The sequence below is a fragment of the Anolis sagrei genome, chromosome Y (genome assembly GCF_037176765.1).
Source record: "Anolis sagrei isolate rAnoSag1 chromosome Y, rAnoSag1.mat, whole genome shotgun sequence".
NCBI lineage: Eukaryota > Metazoa > Chordata > Lepidosauria > Squamata > Dactyloidae > Anolis > Anolis sagrei.
In genome coordinates this window covers 63,507,338-63,528,357 of record NC_090035.1, presented here as the reverse complement: position 1 = coordinate 63,528,357, position 21,020 = coordinate 63,507,338, and the positions used below count along the sequence as shown (strand labels likewise).

Sequence of the window (21,020 nt, the reverse complement as noted above, 5' to 3'; positions counted from 1 at the left end):
TATTCCAGCCGGCTGGACCTCAAAGATCAATCCTTATCCAGGGTTGAAATGGAACTTTACACAGATGGCAGTAGTTTTATGCTGGATGGGTGGCGGTGGGCAGGGTACGTGGTCGTAACTCTATGGGAAACTGTGGAGTCAGGACCGCTGCTGCCAGGAACTTCCATCCAGAAAGCTGAGCTCATTGCCCTCCCCAGGGCCCTTGAACTCGTGGCCGGAAAGATGGCCAACAATACTAGCTAAACAATATAATTTCTCCAGTGGTGTAGGGTGTAGACATCCTGTGATATACGACATGCTCTGGTTCCATTACAGTAATATTTGCTTGAATAAACATTAGACTCATAATGTCACTTTAAGGTGCCAAACCTGGCAGAAGATCTGGTTACAGAATCAACCACAGACTCCCATTAGCAGCTCATATCATCACCTGTGAGGTGTGCCTCATATTTATGTCACACGGCTTGTCTCTAGCCTTAAGCTCTACATCCTGCTTAATCTTGACATGCTCTGCAATGTAAATGTTAGCACATCAGTGGCGTTAAAACAGGTGTAAGCTGAGATCTTGTATTGCGTAGGCAGAGTTCATGCATTTCTTCAACGCTTCCTCCCAATATGTGCTACAGTAAGGCCTAAATACCCTACTAGCATATATCCTGTAATTTAATAGATTTCTTTCATGGTTTTATTGCTTTTAGTAAAGGTAAAGGTTTTCCCCTGACATGAAGTCCAGTTGTGTCCGACTCTGGGGTGTGGTGCTCATCTCCATTTTTAAGCTGAAGAACCGGCATTGTCCATAGACACTTCCAAGGTCATGTGGCCAGCATGACTGTATGGCGCGCCGTTACCTTCCCACCGAAGTGGTACCTATTGATCTACTCACATTTGCATGTTTTCGAACTGCTAAGTTGGCAGAAACTGGGGCTGATAGCAGAAGCTCATGCCGCTCCCCGGATTTGAACCTGCGACCTTTCAGTCAATAAGCTCAGCGCTTTAACCCACTGTGCCACCGGGGGCTCCCAGGGTTATTGCTTTTAACTATGTATTTTTAATATTTATATGTTTAAATCTATTTTAATCTTTATATGTGTTAAGTTTTGATTCACACATTATTATGCTTTTTAGTGTTAGCAACATTGACTCTTCTTTGGCAGAGAAAAATTATCAATTCAGTTTGCATCAGTTATTGGGCTGTGTTATCAAATGCTAGGTGGAAGGATGCTATTAAAAAAACAGGGGAAAATGGGGCAACCCTTACTGGAATGTATACAGCAGTAAGAAAAAGAAAGAACATTCATATGGGGCCAACACTAGTAGTTCAGTGGAACTGGGGCTAGAGTCAACGTTCTTGTGTTTTTGTATTAGCAGTGGATGGTGTTACCTTTGAACTTTGCAGTTCTCTTGAAGTCTAGTATAACCTAAACAGTAGCTGAAAGAGAAAAAAGATTTTTGAAGCAACAATGCCTGAAAATTGCATTGAATCAGCACTTGGAACCAGTCTGAAAAAATATACTCAGCATCTGGAACTAATTTGTAAAGCACCATCATCATCATCATCAAAAATATATTGGGAGGCATCATCTGGAGCGGGCAAGACCCATTAACCTCATAAAAGTCTCATTTCAGCTGGAGATAAACAGTGCTATGTGTTTTTTAAAAATAGATCAACAGAACCATCTGTCTTTTGGAGTCTCTGGATATATTTTCTCGAGAAGGGCCTGCATCTCAAAATATCATTGGTTATCACAGTGATCTGTAGCTAGGAGAGTAAGAGGACATGACTCCCAACTGAAAGCTCAGTAGACCTCTACTCAAAAGAAAAACACACATGCACACTTCAGCACTTGCATTGGTTTTTATCAGACAACTTGACCATCTCAAACCATTCAAAAACCGGATCTGAGAGAGCAGTAATCTGAGCACAATTGTTTATTGCTATACTACAATGATAGTCATTCCAGAAACCTCCCTGACTGTAGGAGATAAAAGAGAGATTGTTGCAAGGGTTTGCGTACTGACTGTCTTGATGCCGGGATACAAACAGGAGAACCTTGAGTAAAAGGATGTCACCTAGTGAAAAGAAACAGAAACTTTTAATAAGGCCACCACTTCATGCATAAGGCTGAAATCTAATACCTTTGCCTGGGAGTAAATGCCACTAAACTCAACTGGGTCTTAGTGTTAAGCAGAGTTGGTAAGAGTTAGGGTTTGTCTGTTTGGACAAACCCTAACTCTAGCCAGTGCAGTCATGGCCATGCTCATTAGAAGAGTCAACTAAAATCATGTTGGGACACCACATTAGTGCAACTTAATTTTTAGAGATTTAATTTGACCAAAGAAAAGTGTTGAAAAGCTATATATTCATTAGGCTTGTGCATTTTGGCTGAACTTTGATCCATTTCTGCTGGCCGAATTTCAGGAGACCCCCAGATCCATTTTCACATGCCTCCCGAAAACTGACAGGTAACCGAATAGCCAGTTTTGGTCTGCAGCTGAACAATGTAGCCCATTGACAGCAAGCGGGGAGGGCTTCCTTTGCTCCCCTTCCCATCATTTTAGGGCTATCAGGATGAAAATGACAACACTTGGAGGACACACGTACCACTGTTAGCCCATCAAGTTTAATAACATTTGAGTCATCCCCTGATTTTTAGGAAATTATTTTCTTTTTGAAGCACAGAGAGAAATATAAAGAGAGAAAACTAGTTTGCAAAGGAATGAGATTATAGGTAGGTAGGTAGGTATTTTTCTGAGAATATGGCTTTTCTGTTTGTTTGTTGGGATTATTGTTATTATTAATTATCTTTTGAAAGTATTTTCTGAAGGAGAGGAGGGGAGACGATGGGTTCTGGTAAAGTTTCTCCACAGTGTTGTAGTTTTTCTAACTATTGGCAGCAGTCAAAGGATTATTACTAATATTTATTATTATTATTATTTGAAATTCAGCACAGAAAGAAATATAAACAGAAAGAATTTGTTTGCAAAGGAATGAAATTATAGGTAGATAACTAGGTAGCAGTTTTCTGAGAATGATGCTTGTTTTTTGTTTGCTGGGATCATTATTATTATTATTATTATTATTATTAATTGTTGATCTTTTAAAATATTTTCTGAAGGAGAGGAGGGGAGGAGAAAAAGAAGCTAAAGGGTGACTCAAGCCTCTTAGAGCCATCCAAGTATTTTTTTTTTAAAAAAAAAGCACACCAAGGGCAAAGAGATGCTCTTTCTTTCTCCCAAGTCCCCAAATGTGTGCGCACACCACCCACCTGTCCCGCAAAGTTCCCAACTCCCAGTTTCATTAAATAAAAGAATAAAAAAAAACAAATAAAAGAAAATAAAGGAGAAACAAAAAGATTCAATGCAAGAGAGAAGCCAATCCAAGCAAAAAATAAAGCTGAGAGTGAGCGGCAAGGCAATCGCACCTCTCTAGAGCCAGGATGCAATGGAGGCACTTGCCTCATTAAATAGACACAGCTTGTGTAAGACACATCACTGTGTTCTTCTATTCTGATTGGCCCAACAGGCAGGGCTCACAAGGAACCCCGTGCGAACATGCAGCAGCCTCTTCATGAGCCTCGTAAGCCCTTACCGTTACAGTCAGTCCAACAAGCCGAACAAGTCGGATTGGCTGATGGGAACCAACCAAACTGAATCCCTGCATAAGCCTAATATACATCCTGGGAACACTTGTCTCCAACTGGGACTCTCAGTCTATAAAAGAACTTCTCCAGAGACCTTTAGTTTGTTAAAGTCCTCCTGAGACCCTTGGCTTATAAAAGTGTATTTTGTTTCCTATTTTAAAGTATATCGTGTTTATCTCCAGATCACATATCAACCCAATTTGGACAGTTTATTTGGAAGTCACAGCCCTCATGCAACAGTAGCAATGTCATGTATCTCTTGATATGTGATTGTGATCTGTGGTATGTTGGTAAAACGACTAGACCCCTAAGAATCAGAATCTCAGAACATATATCCAGAATTAAATGTCTTTCTACCGAATCCTCTTTATATTCACACTTTACACAATGCAATCACTTGCCTAATTCTTTTAAATTTTGTGCTCTGGAATGTATTACTCCAAAACCTCATATGGACTTGGAAAAACTATTATTCGAAAGGGAACTGTACTGGATCTTTAAGTTTAAAACCTTTTCTCCCCAGGGACTTAATGAGTCACTTAACTTTAGCTGTTTCCTTTAAGTTCCTCTATTCTCTATATAAGCTTGTGGAAGGATCTTTAACATTAGTCGCAATTCGAATCACCTTTAGCAGAGTCACTCTATGTAAAGCTTCAGGCATTATGTAAGTAACTATCTTTTATATGGGTTATCTTCACTTCTTTAAATTTGCTGGTAATTATTTGTTATTCTATGTTTTGTTATAGACATGAGCCAATCTCACTGTGTTTAATAACTCCTGAAGAAGGGGAATTGGACCCCGAAAAAGGGTATATAATATTACCTGGGCATCCCTGTAGGATTTTCCCTACGAATATTTCTCTTGAGAGCTAAGCTCCATCATCATTTGGATACTACTGCCATTTGAGCTCTCTTCTGGATTGTAGACTTTATGACTCATTGTCTTCTCACCTTATTTGAAAAGAGTTTGTATCACATATGCTTCCCTGAAACCTGTATATATTGGGATCTTACAATTGTAATGTCTGAGAGTGGTTGCTCCTTTATCATTTACTTTATATGATTGTATTACAATTATTATTTTTGAGAGCAGTTGCTCCTTTTCATTTCACTCTATGTGAATACATTGAATTACACTAAACTATATACTGAATATCATATATTTTATGCTCCTTGAGTTTTTTCCTGACATAGATTATTTTGTGTATTTTGACACCCTACAAGTATTCTGGGATAGTGTATAGTAGAAAGAAATAAAGACATATTACATTGTAAGTAATTATAGATCTATGAATGATTGGATAGTTATTAGCATACTGTCTCTTGTTGGTATACTGCACTGGCTTTCTTGGGTTATTTCTGCATTGATATTTAGACTATTACTGCATCATATTTTTTCCTCTACACAGAGATTGGTGCTGGAATTTGACAACCACTTTTGTGTATGTCTGAAGGTTATACATGCTTTTCAGTAGTCATTGGAAGTCTGCATAGCCCTCACCTTCTTTATTGTCTAAAGTTTAGAAAAATGCAAGCTATGTGAGTTACAAGCAAAATGTAGAGCTGTACCTTTCACAAAGCAGTGAGAAGAGAAGACCTGGTGCTTACTCCAAGCAGTTTATTTTCTCTGTAGAGACTCCAATCACAAATTCATCCACCTGGAACGCCCAGCGACCTGGAGTTTTCACATTGGTGGTTGCTGCAATGTTGATGATGTCAGAGGTGCGGGAACCTGGGATGTTGTAATAATTGATTTTGTCTCCGCTGTCAAATCCAGCCTGGGCAAGGGACACAAGAAAATCACCTTGAACTATGAACCACCCAGTCCCGCAGTAGAGTAGCAAACCTATTCAGTATAACTTAATTTGCCATTTTTGATTGATTTTAATTATCTTATAGCATAAAGCAGGGGTCCTCAAACTAAGGCCCGGGGGCCGGATGCGGCCCACCAAGGTCATTTACCCGGCCCTTGCTCAGGGTCAACCTAAGTCTGAAACTACTTGAAAGCACACATCAACAACAATCCTATCTCATCAGCCAAAAGCAGGCCCACACATCCCACTGAAATACTAATAAGTTTATATTTGTTAAAAATGTTCTTCATTTAAATTAGTGTATTGTTTTTAAGTGTTTTTCGCACTACAAATAAGATATGTGCAGTGTGCATAGGAATTCATTCATGTTTTTTTTTTCAAATTATAATCTGGCCCTCCAACAATTTGGGGGACTATGTTTAAAGGAATAGAACTACAAGTACTACAGCAACAACTATCACAACCTCCCAGCATATATGTCCTAAGCAGAAGAGTATTAAATTTAGATTCAATCCAGAGATTGTTGTTTCTAATTATAGTGAAGCATCATGCATCTAATTCTCAGGTGGTCTTTGCCATCCAACAGGTTTTAGAGCTGGACTATACATGTACAGCAAAGCTGCTTACTTCTTACTGTGAAAAACAGCTGGGCTAAAACTGTTTGTTGCCCAAGAAAATGCAGAGATGTTACTACTCTCCATTCCCATATCTAAAGCAGTTAGACTGGCATGGAAAAAAGGTTTTCCTCTGCTAGAGTGTGGGTGTCCTGCAGAATCTGCTGAGACTGGCATTAGAGCTGTGATGGTCTAGATGAGGGTGAACAAATTGAAATTGAATCCAGACAAGACAGAGGTATTCCTGGTCAGCCACAAGGCTGAACAGGGTATTGGGTTACAGCCTGTGTTGGATGGGATTACACACCCCTGAAAACACAGCTTGGGAGTGATCCTGGATTCATCGCTGAGCCTGGAACCCCAGGTTTTGGTGGTGGCAAGGGGGGCTTTTGCACAATTAAAACTTGTGCACCAGTTGGGAAGTCAGACTTGGCCATGGTGGTCCACACTCTTATTACATCCCGAATAGAGTACTGCAATGCACTCTAAATTGTGGTGCTTCCACAGGACTCTGAGGCAGAGAGTTCCACTGTTAAATAGTCTCATGGTCAGGAAGTTTTTCCTAATGTTCAGATGGACTCTCCTAATTTGAACCCATTGCTCTCAGTCATGGTCTTCAGGCCAGCAAAAAAAAAGCCTGCTCCCCCTTCATTATGATATCCTTTCACATATTTACACATAGATATCATGTCTCCTCGCAACCTTCTCTTCTCGCTCCTAAGAGGGTATGGTCTCTAAACCTTTGATCGTATAAGTTGCCCTCCCCTGGATACTAGGCTTGGGCGATCAAGAAAAAAAAATGGTTCTAAACTTGTTTTGTATATAGGGGGCACTGGTGATTCAATTTTAAAATGATTTCTGAAATTTTCTTGAAAAAAAGATCAGAAATAGCAGGAAATCCGAATCGCTTTGTTTGCTTCGTTAATGGAAGGTGCCCCTCCCTCCCTCCAGAACCATTAAGTAACTTTGACAAAGTCAGCCTAAACAAAGAGTTTTAAAATCTCGCAGTTTCCCTTCCCTGTTAGTTTTTAAATCTCACAGTTTCCCTTTCCTGGCGGCGAACTGCCACGCAGAGGGACAAGGTGGGCATGGCTAAGCACAGCTCTCCTTGAAGGCCACGCCCCCAGTGACCTTCAAGGAGAGCTGTGCTTAGTCACGCCCACCTCGTCCCTCTGCGTGGCAGCTTGCCACCAGGGAAGGCCTTCAGGAAGAGCTGTTCTTAGCCACGCCCACCTCCTCCCTCTTCAGCGCCGTGTTCACCGCCAGCCGGGGAAGGGAAACTGTGAGATTTTAAAACGTGGCCTTCAAGAATGGAAACCTCGAGGCTTTGCCAAAGTTGTTTAATTGTTCTAAAAATCAAAATAACTGTGGGAGACATCCAAAAATAATTCCAAACAATGGGTAAGTGGTTTAAATTTGGAATTACTCTTCCCACTATTCCTGCATGGCTCAACATCGCTTCAAAAGGTAATTTTTTCTGAAATAATAATGATTTTAGAAGATAACGACTGTACCTACCCATGCCTACTGGATACATTCCAGCTTGTCAATATAGGATGGGGTTACACTCCCCCTGAAGACACAGCTTGGGAGTGATCCTGGATTTATCGCTGAGCCTGGAACCCCAGGTTTTAGCAGTGGCCAGGGGAGCTTTTGCACAATTAAAACTTGTGCACCAGTTGGGAAGTCAGACTTGGCCATTGTGGTCCACACTCTTATTACATCCCAAATAGAGTACTGCAATGCACTCTACAAAGACGTTGCCTTTGAAGACTGTTCAGAAGCTTGAATTAGTCCAACGGGTGGCAGTCAGATTGCTCACTGGAGAGGCATACAGGGAGCATACAACTCCACTGCTGTACCAGCTCCATTGCCTGCCAGTCTGCTACCAAGCACAATTCAAAGTAAATTCGAAGAAGATTCAGGTTGTTGTCTCTGTCTCTGTCTCTGTCTCTGTCTCTGTCTCTGTCTCTGTCTCTCTCTCTCTCTCTCTCTCTCACACACACACACACACACACACACACACTTGGCACAATAAATGATTCTGGCCCAGCTTACCTAACCAAATGTATCTCCCTCTATGATCCACCTCGGATGCTAAGATTGTTGGGGGAGGCCCTGCTCTCGGTCTCACCCCTCTTGCAAGCATGACTGATGAGGACAAGAGACAGGTCCTTCTCAGTGGTGGCCCCTTGTGTATGGAACTCTCTCTCTAGTGAAATTAGATCAGCCCCCTCCCTCCTGATGTTAAGGAAAGAAACTAAAGCCATGGCTATGGGAACATGCTTTTGGTCAGTAAGCAGCTACAAATAATGGAATGATGACTCAGATTGGCCCTGGAATATGATTTGGATTTTGTGATTTTAACTGATGTTATTAATTGGATTTATTTTAATGTAGTTGTTTATTTACCAATATGCATATGTATATATGTAAAGGTTTTCCCCTGACATTAAGTCCAGTAGTGTCCGACTCTGGAGGTTGGTGCTAATCTCAATTTCTAAGCCAAAGAGCCAGCTTTGTCCATAGACACCTTCAAGGTCATTTGGCCGGCATGACTGCATGGAGCGCCATTACCTTCCGCCAGATCAGTACCTATTGATCTACTCACATTTGTATGTTTTCGAACTGCTAGGTTGGCAGAAGCTGGGGCTGACAGCGGAAGCTCATGCTGTGCCTCAGATTCGAACCTGTGACCTTTCAGTCAACAAGTTCAGCAGCTCAGTGGTTTAACTCACTGCGCCACCGGGGGCTCCAGTATATACAGCACTGAATTTTGCATTTGTGAGACTGCCCTGAGTCCCCTTCGGGATGAGAAAGGCGGGGTACAAGTGTGGTAAATAAATAAATAGATAAATAAATAAATAATTGTTACAGCCTAATTTTCAAACCATCAAATTACTGTTTACAGTTATTTCTCAGACAGAAGCATGGCTGTTTGATCTGAAACTGCCCATGTTCTGCATAATATGAGATCTCGCCAGACCGACCTGTGCTGGCGTTCCTCCAAGACCAGTCTTGGCATTCCCTCCGCTTGCAACCCCTGTGGTCCACTGAATGTCAGCATAGTTCAGCATGATGAAGGAGAGTTCTCCATTGGTAATCAAGACGGCCTGGAAGGTATTGACCTGTGACAAGAAAGAAATATTGGCTGACTGTGCAGTTAATAAAAGTACAGGAAGATAACACTATGTTCCAGGGTTATAAATGTCATTTCCTAATTGGTTCTATCATAAAAACATGGAAGAGGTTTATTAAACTGCAAAAACTTTGCTTTTGCGGTTTGCACATTGAACGGTAAAAAATGGCATATTTTCATGAAGGAAAATTACAAACCAAGTGCCTAGAGACTGATATAAATAATAGTATTATCCTCAGCCACAAAAATGAAGTTTCTGGAGTATAATAACTACTTTCAAAGAAAATAACATTTTCAAAGCAGGAACAAAAACATTTTCAAATTTTGTTACATAGTGTAATCTTTCAATGTCTTGGTATGTGTTCACCTTGGCATCACTCAAAAGTTCAGGGAGCTCCACTGGCTGCAGTTTATCTACCGAGCCCAATTTAAGGTGCAGGTGCTTACCTACAAAGCCCTGAACGGTTTGGGACCAGCCTACCTGCGTGATCACATCTCCGTCTACGAACCCACACACTCTCTTCATTCATCTGGAGAGGACCTGCTCGTGATCCCACCTGCGTCGCGAGCGCGTTTGTTGGGGACACGAGACAGGGCCTTTTCCGTGGTGGCCCCCCGACTCTGGAACACCCTCCCCAAAGATCTTAGACAGGCCCCTACATTGGCAGTCTTCAGAAAGAACTTGAAGACCTGGCTGTTCCGATGTGCCTTTCCCGAATAGGAAACCTCCATTACCAAGTCCCACAAGCACTTTATTAAAGCCAAGATCACCGCACACTGCACTTGTCCATAAGCCTCATTTCCACCTGTCACATCAGCACTTTTAACCCTTGTACCCTTACTCTGGCCCGGCCCAGTTTTATTGTGTCTTAGTGGATTGTTCATTGCTTGTTGTTTTAGATTGCTTTAATTGTTTTAATTTGCCTAGGTTTGTATTGTTGTATTGTTTGTTGAGGCCTTGGCCTTTGTAAGCCGCATCGGGTCCTGCGGGAGATGCTAGCGGGGTACAAATAAAGTTTAATAATAATAATAATAATAATAATAATAATAATAACAGATAGTATTCTTCAGGCTAATTGAGTAGGATAGAGGTTGCCCAATACCTCTGGAGGGCACAAGGCTGTGGCAGAGGAATCACAGTGGCCTTTTTCTCATCTTGGTATACTTAATAAGAAGGGAATCCACTTGTGACAAAAGAAAAGGACAGGGAAATTCCAGACAGGAATCAATCAGGGCCAACTAACTCCTCCCAACAAGGATTCCCACAGGGAGGAAACAGCAAGGCTTTGAAGCTGCAAGGCCATTCAGTGGCCATTTGCAACATTCACACCTGCCTCAATCAGACAAGAGTTCTTTCTCCCACCCTGGACATTCCACAGATATATAAACCTCATTTACCTAATTTCCAATATACCTTACAACTAGGCTTGGACAGTTTCGTTCGTTAATTTCGTAATTCGTTATTAATTCGTATTTAAATTAGCTTACGATCCAATATTGAGCCATGCAGGAATAGTGTGAGGAGTAAATTAGATTTGAAACAATTTTTTCAATTTATTTCGTAATTATTTTGTAATTATTTCGTAATTATTTTGTAATTATTTCGTAATTATTTTGTAATTATTTCGTAATTATTTTGGCATTTCTGGTGCAAGTTTTATAGTTGTTGTTTGTTTTATCACACTAACAGTCAACAACAGAGGGAGAGGGAAGCTTCAGAAGTTCCCCCTGTCCCATTTGGAGGTTTTTTTAGCATATTGCGCAATCGCGTCCGCCATTAACGAATCGATTCGTAATTATACAAAATTTCGTATATTTCGAAATTTTTAAAAGGAAAATTTCGGAATTATTAAAAAAAACGAAACGCAAGGGCCCCCTAAAAACAAAAAGAGTTTAGAACCAAATTTTTCTGTGGTTACCCAAGCCTACTTACAACCTTTGAGGATGCCTGCCATAGATGTGGGTGAAACGTCAGGAGAGAATGCTTCTAGAACATGGCTATACAGCCCAGAAAATGCACAACAACCTAGTGATTCCAGCCATGAAAGCCTTCGACAACACATTAAAGTACTGAACATTAAGAGTTGAAGAAGATTCAGGTTGTTCTCTCTCTCTCTCTCTCTCTCTCTCTCTCACACACACACACACACTTGGCAGCATTAGTACAAATCAGGTAAGTGCAAGACCAGGGAGCAAGAGAGAAAGCCCAACAAGGATAGAAAAGAACAAAGATGGGAGGAACAGGGGGTCTGAAACTGAATGTTTACATCATTTCTAAATGTGCAGCTACACATGTAAAATAGAAGTCAACATTTTGTGCAAAGCCATAACATTCACTGCCCCAGTCTGGAAAGGACACCTTGATTGATCCCCTGTCATTCCATATTTTCAGCTACTTTAAAAATGACCCATTTTATCTCACCTCCCATTTCCCTGCTTTGGGCCTCATCTTACTCCAAGTGCTGCAAATTTATTTAAAAGTAGAATAGTGGTTTGCATCCAATTAACTCAGCAGCAGGAGAGGAAAAAATGGGTGGAATCTTGTTCATCTCAGGCTGGATCTACACTGCAATATAATCCAGTATCTGATCCAAGATTATCTGCTTTGGACTGGATTATATGATTCTGCACTGCTATATAATCCAATTCAAAGCAGATCATTAGGGATCACATACTATGAGGGTTATCCGTAAAAGGTTAGAAGGCACGTGCTCTCACGGGGATTTTTTGCTGGGGAAGTTGATATCACTGTTGTGCCAGCGGAAGTGAATAAGCAGTGCCAGTCATCAGTAGCTCAACGACTGGCATTGTGGTGAAGGTTAGAGATGAGCATTCTCATTCAATTTTGTGAAGTTTGAGCTGTAATACACTTCCTAAATGCTAAGGGCATGAACGCTGCTGCGATTCATTGCGAAATTGTTTCAGTTTATGGAGAAGATGTACTGTCAAGACAGCATGTGACAAAATGGGCATGGAATATATTGTGAGACCATGAAGAAACTTTGCAGAGCCATCCAAACAAATGTTGTGGAATGCTGACAGCAGGAGTCTGTCTCCTTCATGACAATGCGTATCGGCACACCGCTCATGCAACACAAGAGTTGTTGACTTCATTTGGTTGGGATATTTTTAGCCACCCCTCTCACAGCCCTGATCTTGCACCCAGTGACTATCATCTGTTCACTGAATTGAAGGAACATGCTTTTCTGACAAGGAGTAGGTGAACATTGAAGTGACAAACTGGCTGAAAAAGGTGGAGGGAAACTTCTATGACACAGGCATCAAAAACTTGTTCCACAGATGGCAAAATATATTGAACGGATTGGTAATTATGTAGAAAAAGAATGTAATACCTATGCTACACCCCATGTAAGTTTTATTAAAATATATTCATTCTTTGTATTTTTAAAATATCTTGTAACTTTACTTTCCGGATAGCCCTCATAGATTATATGCCAGTGTAGAAGGGGCCTCAGTAGGTTCAGGCAACAGGAAACTGCTGCAACTTGTATGTTTGTCCTATTAATAATTTTGCTATCTTGACTATACTCTGATGATGCTTGGCCACACAGGTCCTAGTTTTCGACTGAAAAATTGTAGAAGGTATACAAAGTTTCTTTTGATGCATTGCCTCCTCTTTTTCTTTTGGCAACATGTAAGCGAGCATCTTATTTAAGGGTCTGGGGATCTTCCTCACTATGCAATCCAAACATTTGGGTCACTAAAACGTTCTTCTTACCACATGGGTATGTTTTCCACATGGGCATGTAAAAGCAGTCAAACCCTATCCCAATGTGAAGGTCAGTGAGAGATCTACCTTCTTTGAAGCTGTTCCGAAGTAGGCCACGCGGTCCCAAGTAGCAACAAGGGCCCAAGTAGTTGTGAAAGGGATGTCAGGGAAATAAAGGTTGATGTCTGCAGTGCAGCGGCTAAGCAATGCTGGCTGCTGGGTTTGCCTCCACAGAATGTCCCCACCTTTAAGATTGTTAACATCTCCCCAATACGGAGCAACAAAGGGAGATCCACCATCCAGGGGGAAAGGATCAGGTGTAAACTGTGAGACATTCACACCAAAGGAGACCACACCGTTGTTGTTTACCTGAAGAAAAGGGACAGAAGATGAGAATGACAATAAGTAGGTAGCAGGGGTGCCTCTTATTTATTTCATGTCAAAAGCATTGCATGCATAACTATAAAACTGATAAAAATAGAAGGAGCACAAGCAGCCAAATAACTTTTGATCAAATCCAGGCAGCAGTGACTGCATTGTCTGTAGCTTTAAAGATACAGGGGTGTCGCTGTGTGGGGGTAAAACCATGATACAAGGAACAATCATGCCTTCCAATGAAATTTTCTCCCTGTGCTCAAATTTCTAGCATTTCAATAACGTAAGCATTTAAGTGCAGTTCACCTAATCATTGAGAAATATAATTTTGACATCCAAACCAAATAGGCAGGCAAAGGGACCAAGGGGTTGTGAATAAATACAAGAGTTGTAAGTGTGAATGATCTTCATCCTCTCTCTTTCTGCAATGCTAGAAATGTTGGAACTCAAGGAACTTCCATTTGGGGAGGTTCTTATTTGAAAGGGGAATAGCTTCAAGGGCACTATGAGATGTTTGATATTTCATTATAACAACAACACTTTATTTATATTCCACTCTATCTCCCCAAGGGGACTCAAAGCGGATTACAACATACACTTTCAATACAGTGGAATGGCAATGACATACAAATACACAGAACAAAGGTAAAGGTTTATCTTTTCATCTCCGGCTTTCTGGAGGCAGTGCTTAATTCTGGCCATGGGGAGATGCTCTTGTTCCATTTCCAAGCCAATGAGCCTGTTGTCCATAGACACCTCCTGGTCATGTTACCAGCATGGCTGCATGGACACCTTTATTACCTTCCCGCCGAAGTGGTACCTGCTTACATTTGCATGTTTTTGAACTGCTAGGTTGGCAGGAGCTAGGGCCAACAGTGGGAGCTCGCCCCAACCCACGGCCTCGTACTGCCAACCTTTAGGTCAACAGATTCAACAGTTCAACAGTTTAAATTGCAAGCTGCCAGTGATCCCATACTGAAACGATATGTAGATGCTGATTGGGCCAATGATGTCAATGACAGGAAGTCTACAAATGGTCATTTTTTTAATGGAAATGCACTGATAGACAACGACAACACAAAAGCCAAAGGTAGTTGTCGCATCATTAATAATTGAAATTATTTGTTTTCCTTGACTGTACATATGTTTGTTCTTTTTATGTGTTAAGTACTTAGCACAATGAGATAGCTTGCTTTTTTCTGGCAGTTGCTTATAAAGCAAGGGGTCAAAGTGTATTCAAGATTTATGTAGGTCAGGCTGGCAGCCTGAGTTCTGTACCTGCTTCCCTTCTAGTAATGGAACATGGAGGCTTGTTTTGCCCAAGTGTTACTTACGTAGAGGGAGTTGTATTTCTTGCCATAGAAGGTAAAGGGTACTGGAATATTGATTTTTGAAGACGTCCCATCATCCGACTTGGGGTTCTTTGTGTCACCTTGGTCTGTCCCATAAGGATACATCAACGATGCTAGAATAAGAGACAATGGCTTGTGAAATAGAGTTTTGGCTAGCAATCAGCAGTTTAAAACAAAAATAACTGTGATGCATTGGATTAAGCCTAAACTGTGCTGGTTGATGACAATTTAGTGTTGCTAGGAAAACCAATGCAAGATCCTCAGTTGTGAAAAAACAAACTATATTGACATAGAAATAACAAGTCTGAGATATGGCAGATGATGCCACTGCTATTAAAACATTAGGCATTTCCTAAAATCTGAGGCACAGATTTATATATATACTAGCCACCCCCTGCCATGCATTGCTGTGGCCCAGTCTGTGTATATGTTTTGTGTGTGTATATATGTGTATATATGTGTGTGTGTATATTTGCGCATATGTGTATATATATATCTGCATGCGTAGTAATGTAATTTTTGTTTTTTGGCTTTTTAAGTCCCTTCTTCTGTGTTTTTCAGTGTTTTTATGAGTGATGGTCACTTGTTGGCCGGATAGGTATATTGTGTCCATATTTGGTGTCAATTCGTCCAGTGGTTTTTGAGTTATGTTAATCCCACAAATGAACATTACATTTTATTTATATAGATTATATAGATTTAAAAGGATGTTCACTCTGTTTTGGTTATAGTGTTAGCAAATAGGGAGACCCAGGGTACAACTAGCTCTTGGGCTATATTCCTCAGCTCTACTTCATGGCTGTAGAAGGAAGACATACTTTTATTATTATTTGGCATAATTTATTCAAAATTCAAGGACTCCAGTTAACCAGACTTTACCTTTTGCGTTCTCAGCAGAAGCCAGTGCTAATCCTAAGAGAAAAACAACAAATAGACAGTCAGATATGTAACATATGAGCACACACATCACTTACTGTAATGATGCTAGTAGCTTCCGTGGAGTTTTGTTGAGTTTAGAACAGCTTAAGAGTGAGTTGCTTTGAGGAAAAGACCAAGAAGGTTTCATACTAAAGAGAGAACTGATATGGAGGGTGAATACCATCAGGGATCCTGTACCCTTGATTTTACTCAAATTTAGCTGGCTAACTTGGATATCCATGCAGCAGATCTGTCCCCTCTTATACTTTGCTGCCACCTCTGAGTGTCTGCCACATACTTCATTCAGCCTTGCAGTAGAGACAGCACTTCACTGAGTCTCAGAACCACAGAGTTTCCCTAAGACGCTACAGGGAATCATAGAGCCATAGAATAATAGAGTTGGAAGAGACACATGGGCCATCTAGTCCAACCCCTGCCATGCAGGGGTTTATTAAAACTAAGATTGCCGCACACTGCACTTGACCTATAAGCCTTATATACCACCTGTCACATCAGCACTTTTAATCCTGTACCCATTACTCTGGCCCGGCCCAGTTTTATTGTGTCTTAGTATATTGTTTATTGCTTGTTGTTATATTGCTTTAATTGTTTTTAATTTGCCTTAGGTTTTGTATTGTTATATTGTGTGTTGAGGCCTTGGCCTTTGTAAGCCGCATCGAGTCCTTCATGAGATGCTAGCGGGGTACAAATAAAGTTTAATAATAATAAAAAAATGCAGGAAAAGCATAATCAAAGCACCCCTAACTGATGGCCATCCAGCCTCTGTTTAAAAAACCCCAAAGAAGGTGCTTCCACAGGACTCTGAGGCAGAGAGTTCCACTGTTAAACAGTCTCATGGTTAGGAAGTTCTTCCTAATGTTTCGGTGGATTCTCCTTTCCTGTAGTTTGAACCCATTACTCTAAGTCAGGGGTCCTCAAACGTTTTAAACACAGGGCCAGGTCACAGTCCCTCAAACCCTTGGAGGGCCGGATTATAATTTGAAAAAAAAAAGAATAAATTCCTATGCACACTGCACGTATCTTATTTGTAGTGCAAAAAACACTTTAAACAATACAATAATTAAATGAAGAACAATTTTAACAAATATAAACTTATTAGTATTTCAATGGGAAGTATGGGCCTGCTTTTGGCTTTTGAGATAAGATTGTTGTTGTTGTTGTTGTTGTTGTTGTTGTTGTTGTGTGCTTTCAAGTCATTTCAGACTTTGGTTGACCCTGAGCGAGGGCTGGGTAAATGACCTCGGAGGGCCGTATCCGGCCCCCGGGGCATAGTTTGAGGACCCCTGCTCTAAGTCATGGTCTCCAGGGCAGCAAAGAAAACAAGCCTGCTCCTTCTTCCTAATTACATTCTTTCACGTAGTTAAACATGGCTATCAAGCCTCCTCTTCTCACTCCTAAGTGAGTATGTTCTCTAAAAACTTTGAACATTTTAGCTACCCTCCTCTGGACACGTTCCAGCTTGCCAATATCTCAAATTGGGGTGCCCAGAATTAGACACAGTATTCCTAGTATAATGAACTTTCTGACTACATCAGTGTTTCTCAACCTTCCTAATGTAGTGACCCCTTAATACAGTTCCTCAATACAGTTTTGGTGCTACTTCATAACTGTAATTTTGCGACTGTTATGAATCATAATGTAAATATCTGCTATACAGGATGTATTTTCATTCACTGGACCAAATTTGGCACAAATGCCTGATACACCCAAATTTGAATACTGGTTGGGTTGGGGGGGAATTGATTTTGTCATTTGGAAGTTGTAGTTGCTGGGATTTATAGTTAATCTACATCCAGAGAGCACTGTGGACATTGATGGATCTGGACCAAACTTCGCTCGAATACTCAGTATGCCCAAATGTGAACACTGGTGGAGTTTGGGGAAAATATACCTTGACATTTGGGAGTTGTAGTTGCTGGGATTTATAGTTCACCTACAATCTAAGAGCATTCTGAACCCCACCAGTGATAGAATTGGGTCAGACTTCTCACACAGAACCCCCGTGACCAACATGTGTTTTCTGATGGTCTTTAGCGACCTCTCCGGCATCCACTTGCAACCCCCCTCCCCCCCAGGGGTCCTGACTACATGTTTATTTATGAACTATGATGACCAACTAAAAAAGAAGGATTCCATCACTTTTCTTCATCTGGCAGTAAAAACGGAAATTGTACACACCGGCAATTGGAAAAGCTCTGCAAATCTCTCCATAGATAACAGGAGAAAGAGACTATCAACACTCACTCTAACAGACCAAAGATGGGGTTAATCAAAATATTATTCTAAAGTGCTTGATCTCCATTCCTAGACTATTATGTTAATTCTAATATAACATGGAGTTATCTTCTGATTGCATTATGCAGTCCCTTTATTGGATACCACTATGGTGAATCATATGTGGATCACAGCTAAATATTAGTCCTGGGTAACAACGGAAAAATGTGTTTCTAAAATCGATTCGTTTTTTGGGGGTTTTTGTGTTTCGATTTTAAAAAGAATTCCGAATTTTTTCTTTTAAAAAGTTCGATATTTACGAAATTTCGTAAATGTTAAAAAAATTACAAAACAATAACGAATCAATTACGAAACAATAACGAATCGATTCGTTAATGGCGGACGCGACCGCGAAATACGCTAAAAAACCTCCAAATGGGACAGGGGGAACTTCTGAAGCTTCCCTCTCCCTCTGTTGTTGTCTGTTGGTGTGATATTATATTTTTTTTTCACTAATTAAACAAAAAACAACTATAAAACTTGCCCCAGACATGCGGAAATAATAACGAAACGACTTCAAAACGATAACGAAACGAATACATAACGAATCCGAAACAATTACGAAACGAATTTAAAAATTCGTTTCGTTTTTAAGTTGCTCCAGAATGGTTCGTTATCGCTTCGGTATAAAAAAACCGAATTTTTAACGAATTACGAATTAACGAAACGAAACCGCCCAGCCCTACTAAATATGCATGGTTGACACTCCTTTGTGTATCATTGGTTTGGCTGCTGCTTTTTTCTGTTGGGCCTCAGACCCCATTATGGAATGCCCAAAGACCACTGCAGATTGTGTATGCCCTGCCTGATGCACATTGGTTCCTGTTCCACATGCACTTTTTATAGCTGTCCACATGATATGGTCATTAGCAACCTCCTTTTTTTTTTGGTGGTGCAATGGGTTAAACCGTTGTGTTGGCAGAACTGAAGACCAACAGGTTGGAGGTTCGAATCCAGGGAGAGTGCGGATGAGCTCCCTCTGTGAGCTCCAGCTTCCCATGTGGGGACATGAGAGAAGCCTCCCACAAGGATGGTAAAACATCAAAACATCAGGGCATCCCCTGGGCAACGTCCTTTCAGAGGGCCAATTCTCTCACACCAGAAGCGGCTTGCAGTTTCTCAAGTCATTCCTGACATGACAAAAGCTATCAAATTACTGACTACTGAGAATAGTGAATTTTATCTGTGTTTATGGCAAAGAGATGGACAGCCCGTTTTCCTCTGGCAGTCTCATAGTATTGACCTGATCAGGATCCAAAACCTACACATTTACAGTGAGCAAAGTTTCCCTCTGAATCTGTTGTATTAAATTTTTTGTACACTGAATCAATCTCAATCCCAGCATCTTTACAATTAAGTTACAATCAGTCTTGATCTCCCATTTACAAAAAGAAAATTTTGTAAAATAGACTGAATTTATGGAACTTACCCACTGCCAGAAGGAGGAAGACATAGAATATTTCCATGTTAACTGCTCGTTTTTAATTGAGCTAATTTGTGTAAGACCAGAGTGGCCTTAACTGCGGGTTGTTCTGTACCTAGATTGAGTAATGGATTGAATAGGTATGTGTGTGTGTGCATATATATATATATGCTCCTCCATCCGTCCACACCAGTCTTTACAGAGTGAGAGCAAACATTTCACACAAAGGTAAGGGGACATAAGCCAAACAACATTCTCATTCCATTGGATTTCTTTGCACATCTTATGTGAGATACAGATCAAGACCACAATAGATGGGCAGGGCCAGCTCCTGGACCAAATCGGGACATATTCATAACTCTGCACCTTGGCAAATAAACGTAGCACTAGTGTTGTTAAGGTGTTGCTTAAAATGCTAACTGGATCGCAGCCCAACTCAGATGGCATAGTGTTGACTTTGGGTGAAAGAGATGAGGACAGTGATGGAACTGTGCACACATGAAACAGGAAGGAAAGACCTATACAAGTAGAAGGCTGTGGAAAGAGTAGTATAATTAGGGAGATGTTCAAGGAAGCCTTCCTTAAAGGAGTCAACCTTCCAACTGTCCCAATTTGACCAAGATGGTCGCACATAATCCCCTTTTGTCACACATCCCAAAAGATTTTAAAATGTCTTTTTCTCTCTCCTACTCCCAATTTTCCCCATTGTCCTCTACGCTGAGCCTGGAACCCCAGGGGAGCATTTGCACAGCCAAAACTTGTGCGCCAGCTGCACCCGTACCTTGGGAAGTCTGATTTGGCCATGGTGGTCAAGCTCTGGTTAAATCCCATATAGACTACTGCAACACGCTCTACGTGGGGTTGCCTTTGAAGACTGTCCGGACGCTTCGGATGGTCCAACGGACGGCAGCCAGATCAATAACAGGAGCGACGCTCAGGGAACATACAACTCCTCTGTTATACCAGCTCCACTGGCTGCCAGTCTGCTACTGGGCACAATTCAAAGTGCTGGCTCTAGCCTATAAAACCCTAAACGGTTCTGGCCCAGCTTACCTATCTGAACGCATCTTCCCTTATGAACCTGCTAGGACTTTAAGATCATCAAGGGAGGCCCTGCTTTCAATCCCACCTGCGTCACAAACACGGTTGGTGGGGACGAGAGACAGGGCCTTCTCAGTGGTGGCCTCTCAGCTATGGAAGGCCCTTCCTGGGGACATTAGATTGGCCCCCTCCCTCTTAACATTTCGGAAAAGAGTCAAGACTTGGTTGTTTGAGCAAGCATTTGAAAATGCAAGGTAGAAGACATAGGAATTGGAACGACTGGATGACGAGATGGGACAATAATTTTTATTAAGAGACACAAAGGATCTATGTTTTAATATTCTTGTTATGGTTTTATACTATTTGTTAATGTATTTAAATGTTTTATTGTGTTTTTGGGCATTGAATCATTGCCATTGTAAACCGCCCTGAGTCACCTGAGGGCTGAGAAGGGCAGTATACAAATACAGTAAATAAATAAATAGGTTGTTGTAGGTTTTTTCGTGGTATATGGCCATGTTCTAGAGGCATTCTCTCCTGACATTTTGCCTGCATCTATGGCAAGCATCCTCAGAGGTAGTGAGGTCTCTTGGAACTAGGAAAGTGGGTTTATATATCTGTGGAATGACCAGGGTGGGACAAAGAACTCTTGTCTGTTGGAGCTAGGTGTGAATGTTT

At 41.0% G+C, this 21,020-nt stretch overlaps 1 protein-coding gene across 1 annotated transcript; it reads right to left on the bottom strand.

Moving 5' to 3' along the window:
* Positions 1–5,245: 5,245 nt before the first annotated feature.
* On the bottom strand, positions 5,246–19,420 carry LOC137095645 (sushi, nidogen and EGF-like domain-containing protein 1). The gene is made up of 6 exons (XM_067462405.1): positions 19,308–19,420; positions 15,545–15,577; positions 14,648–14,778; positions 13,026–13,307; positions 9,060–9,197; positions 5,246–5,419 (listed from the first exon to the last, which is right to left on the bottom strand). Exons 1-6 carry the CDS (start codon positions 19,342–19,344, stop codon positions 5,246–5,248), a joined length of 795 nt encoding a protein of 264 aa, XP_067318506.1. The 5' UTR covers positions 19,345–19,420.
* Between the last annotated feature and the right edge of the window lie 1,600 nt (positions 19,421–21,020).

Coding starts and splice junctions, on each gene's coding strand:
- LOC137095645 (XM_067462405.1), bottom strand. CDS start 19,344: ATGGAAATATTCTATGTCTTCCTCCTTCTGGCAGTGG. Junction 15,578..19,307: donor CTTCCTCCTTCTGGCAGTGG/GTAAGTTCCATA, acceptor TTTTTCTCTTAG/GATTAGCACTGGCTTCTGCT. Junction 5,420..9,059: donor TTGGAGGAACGCCAGCACAG/GTCGGTCTGGCG, acceptor TCCCTTGCCCAG/GCTGGATTTGACAGCGGAGA.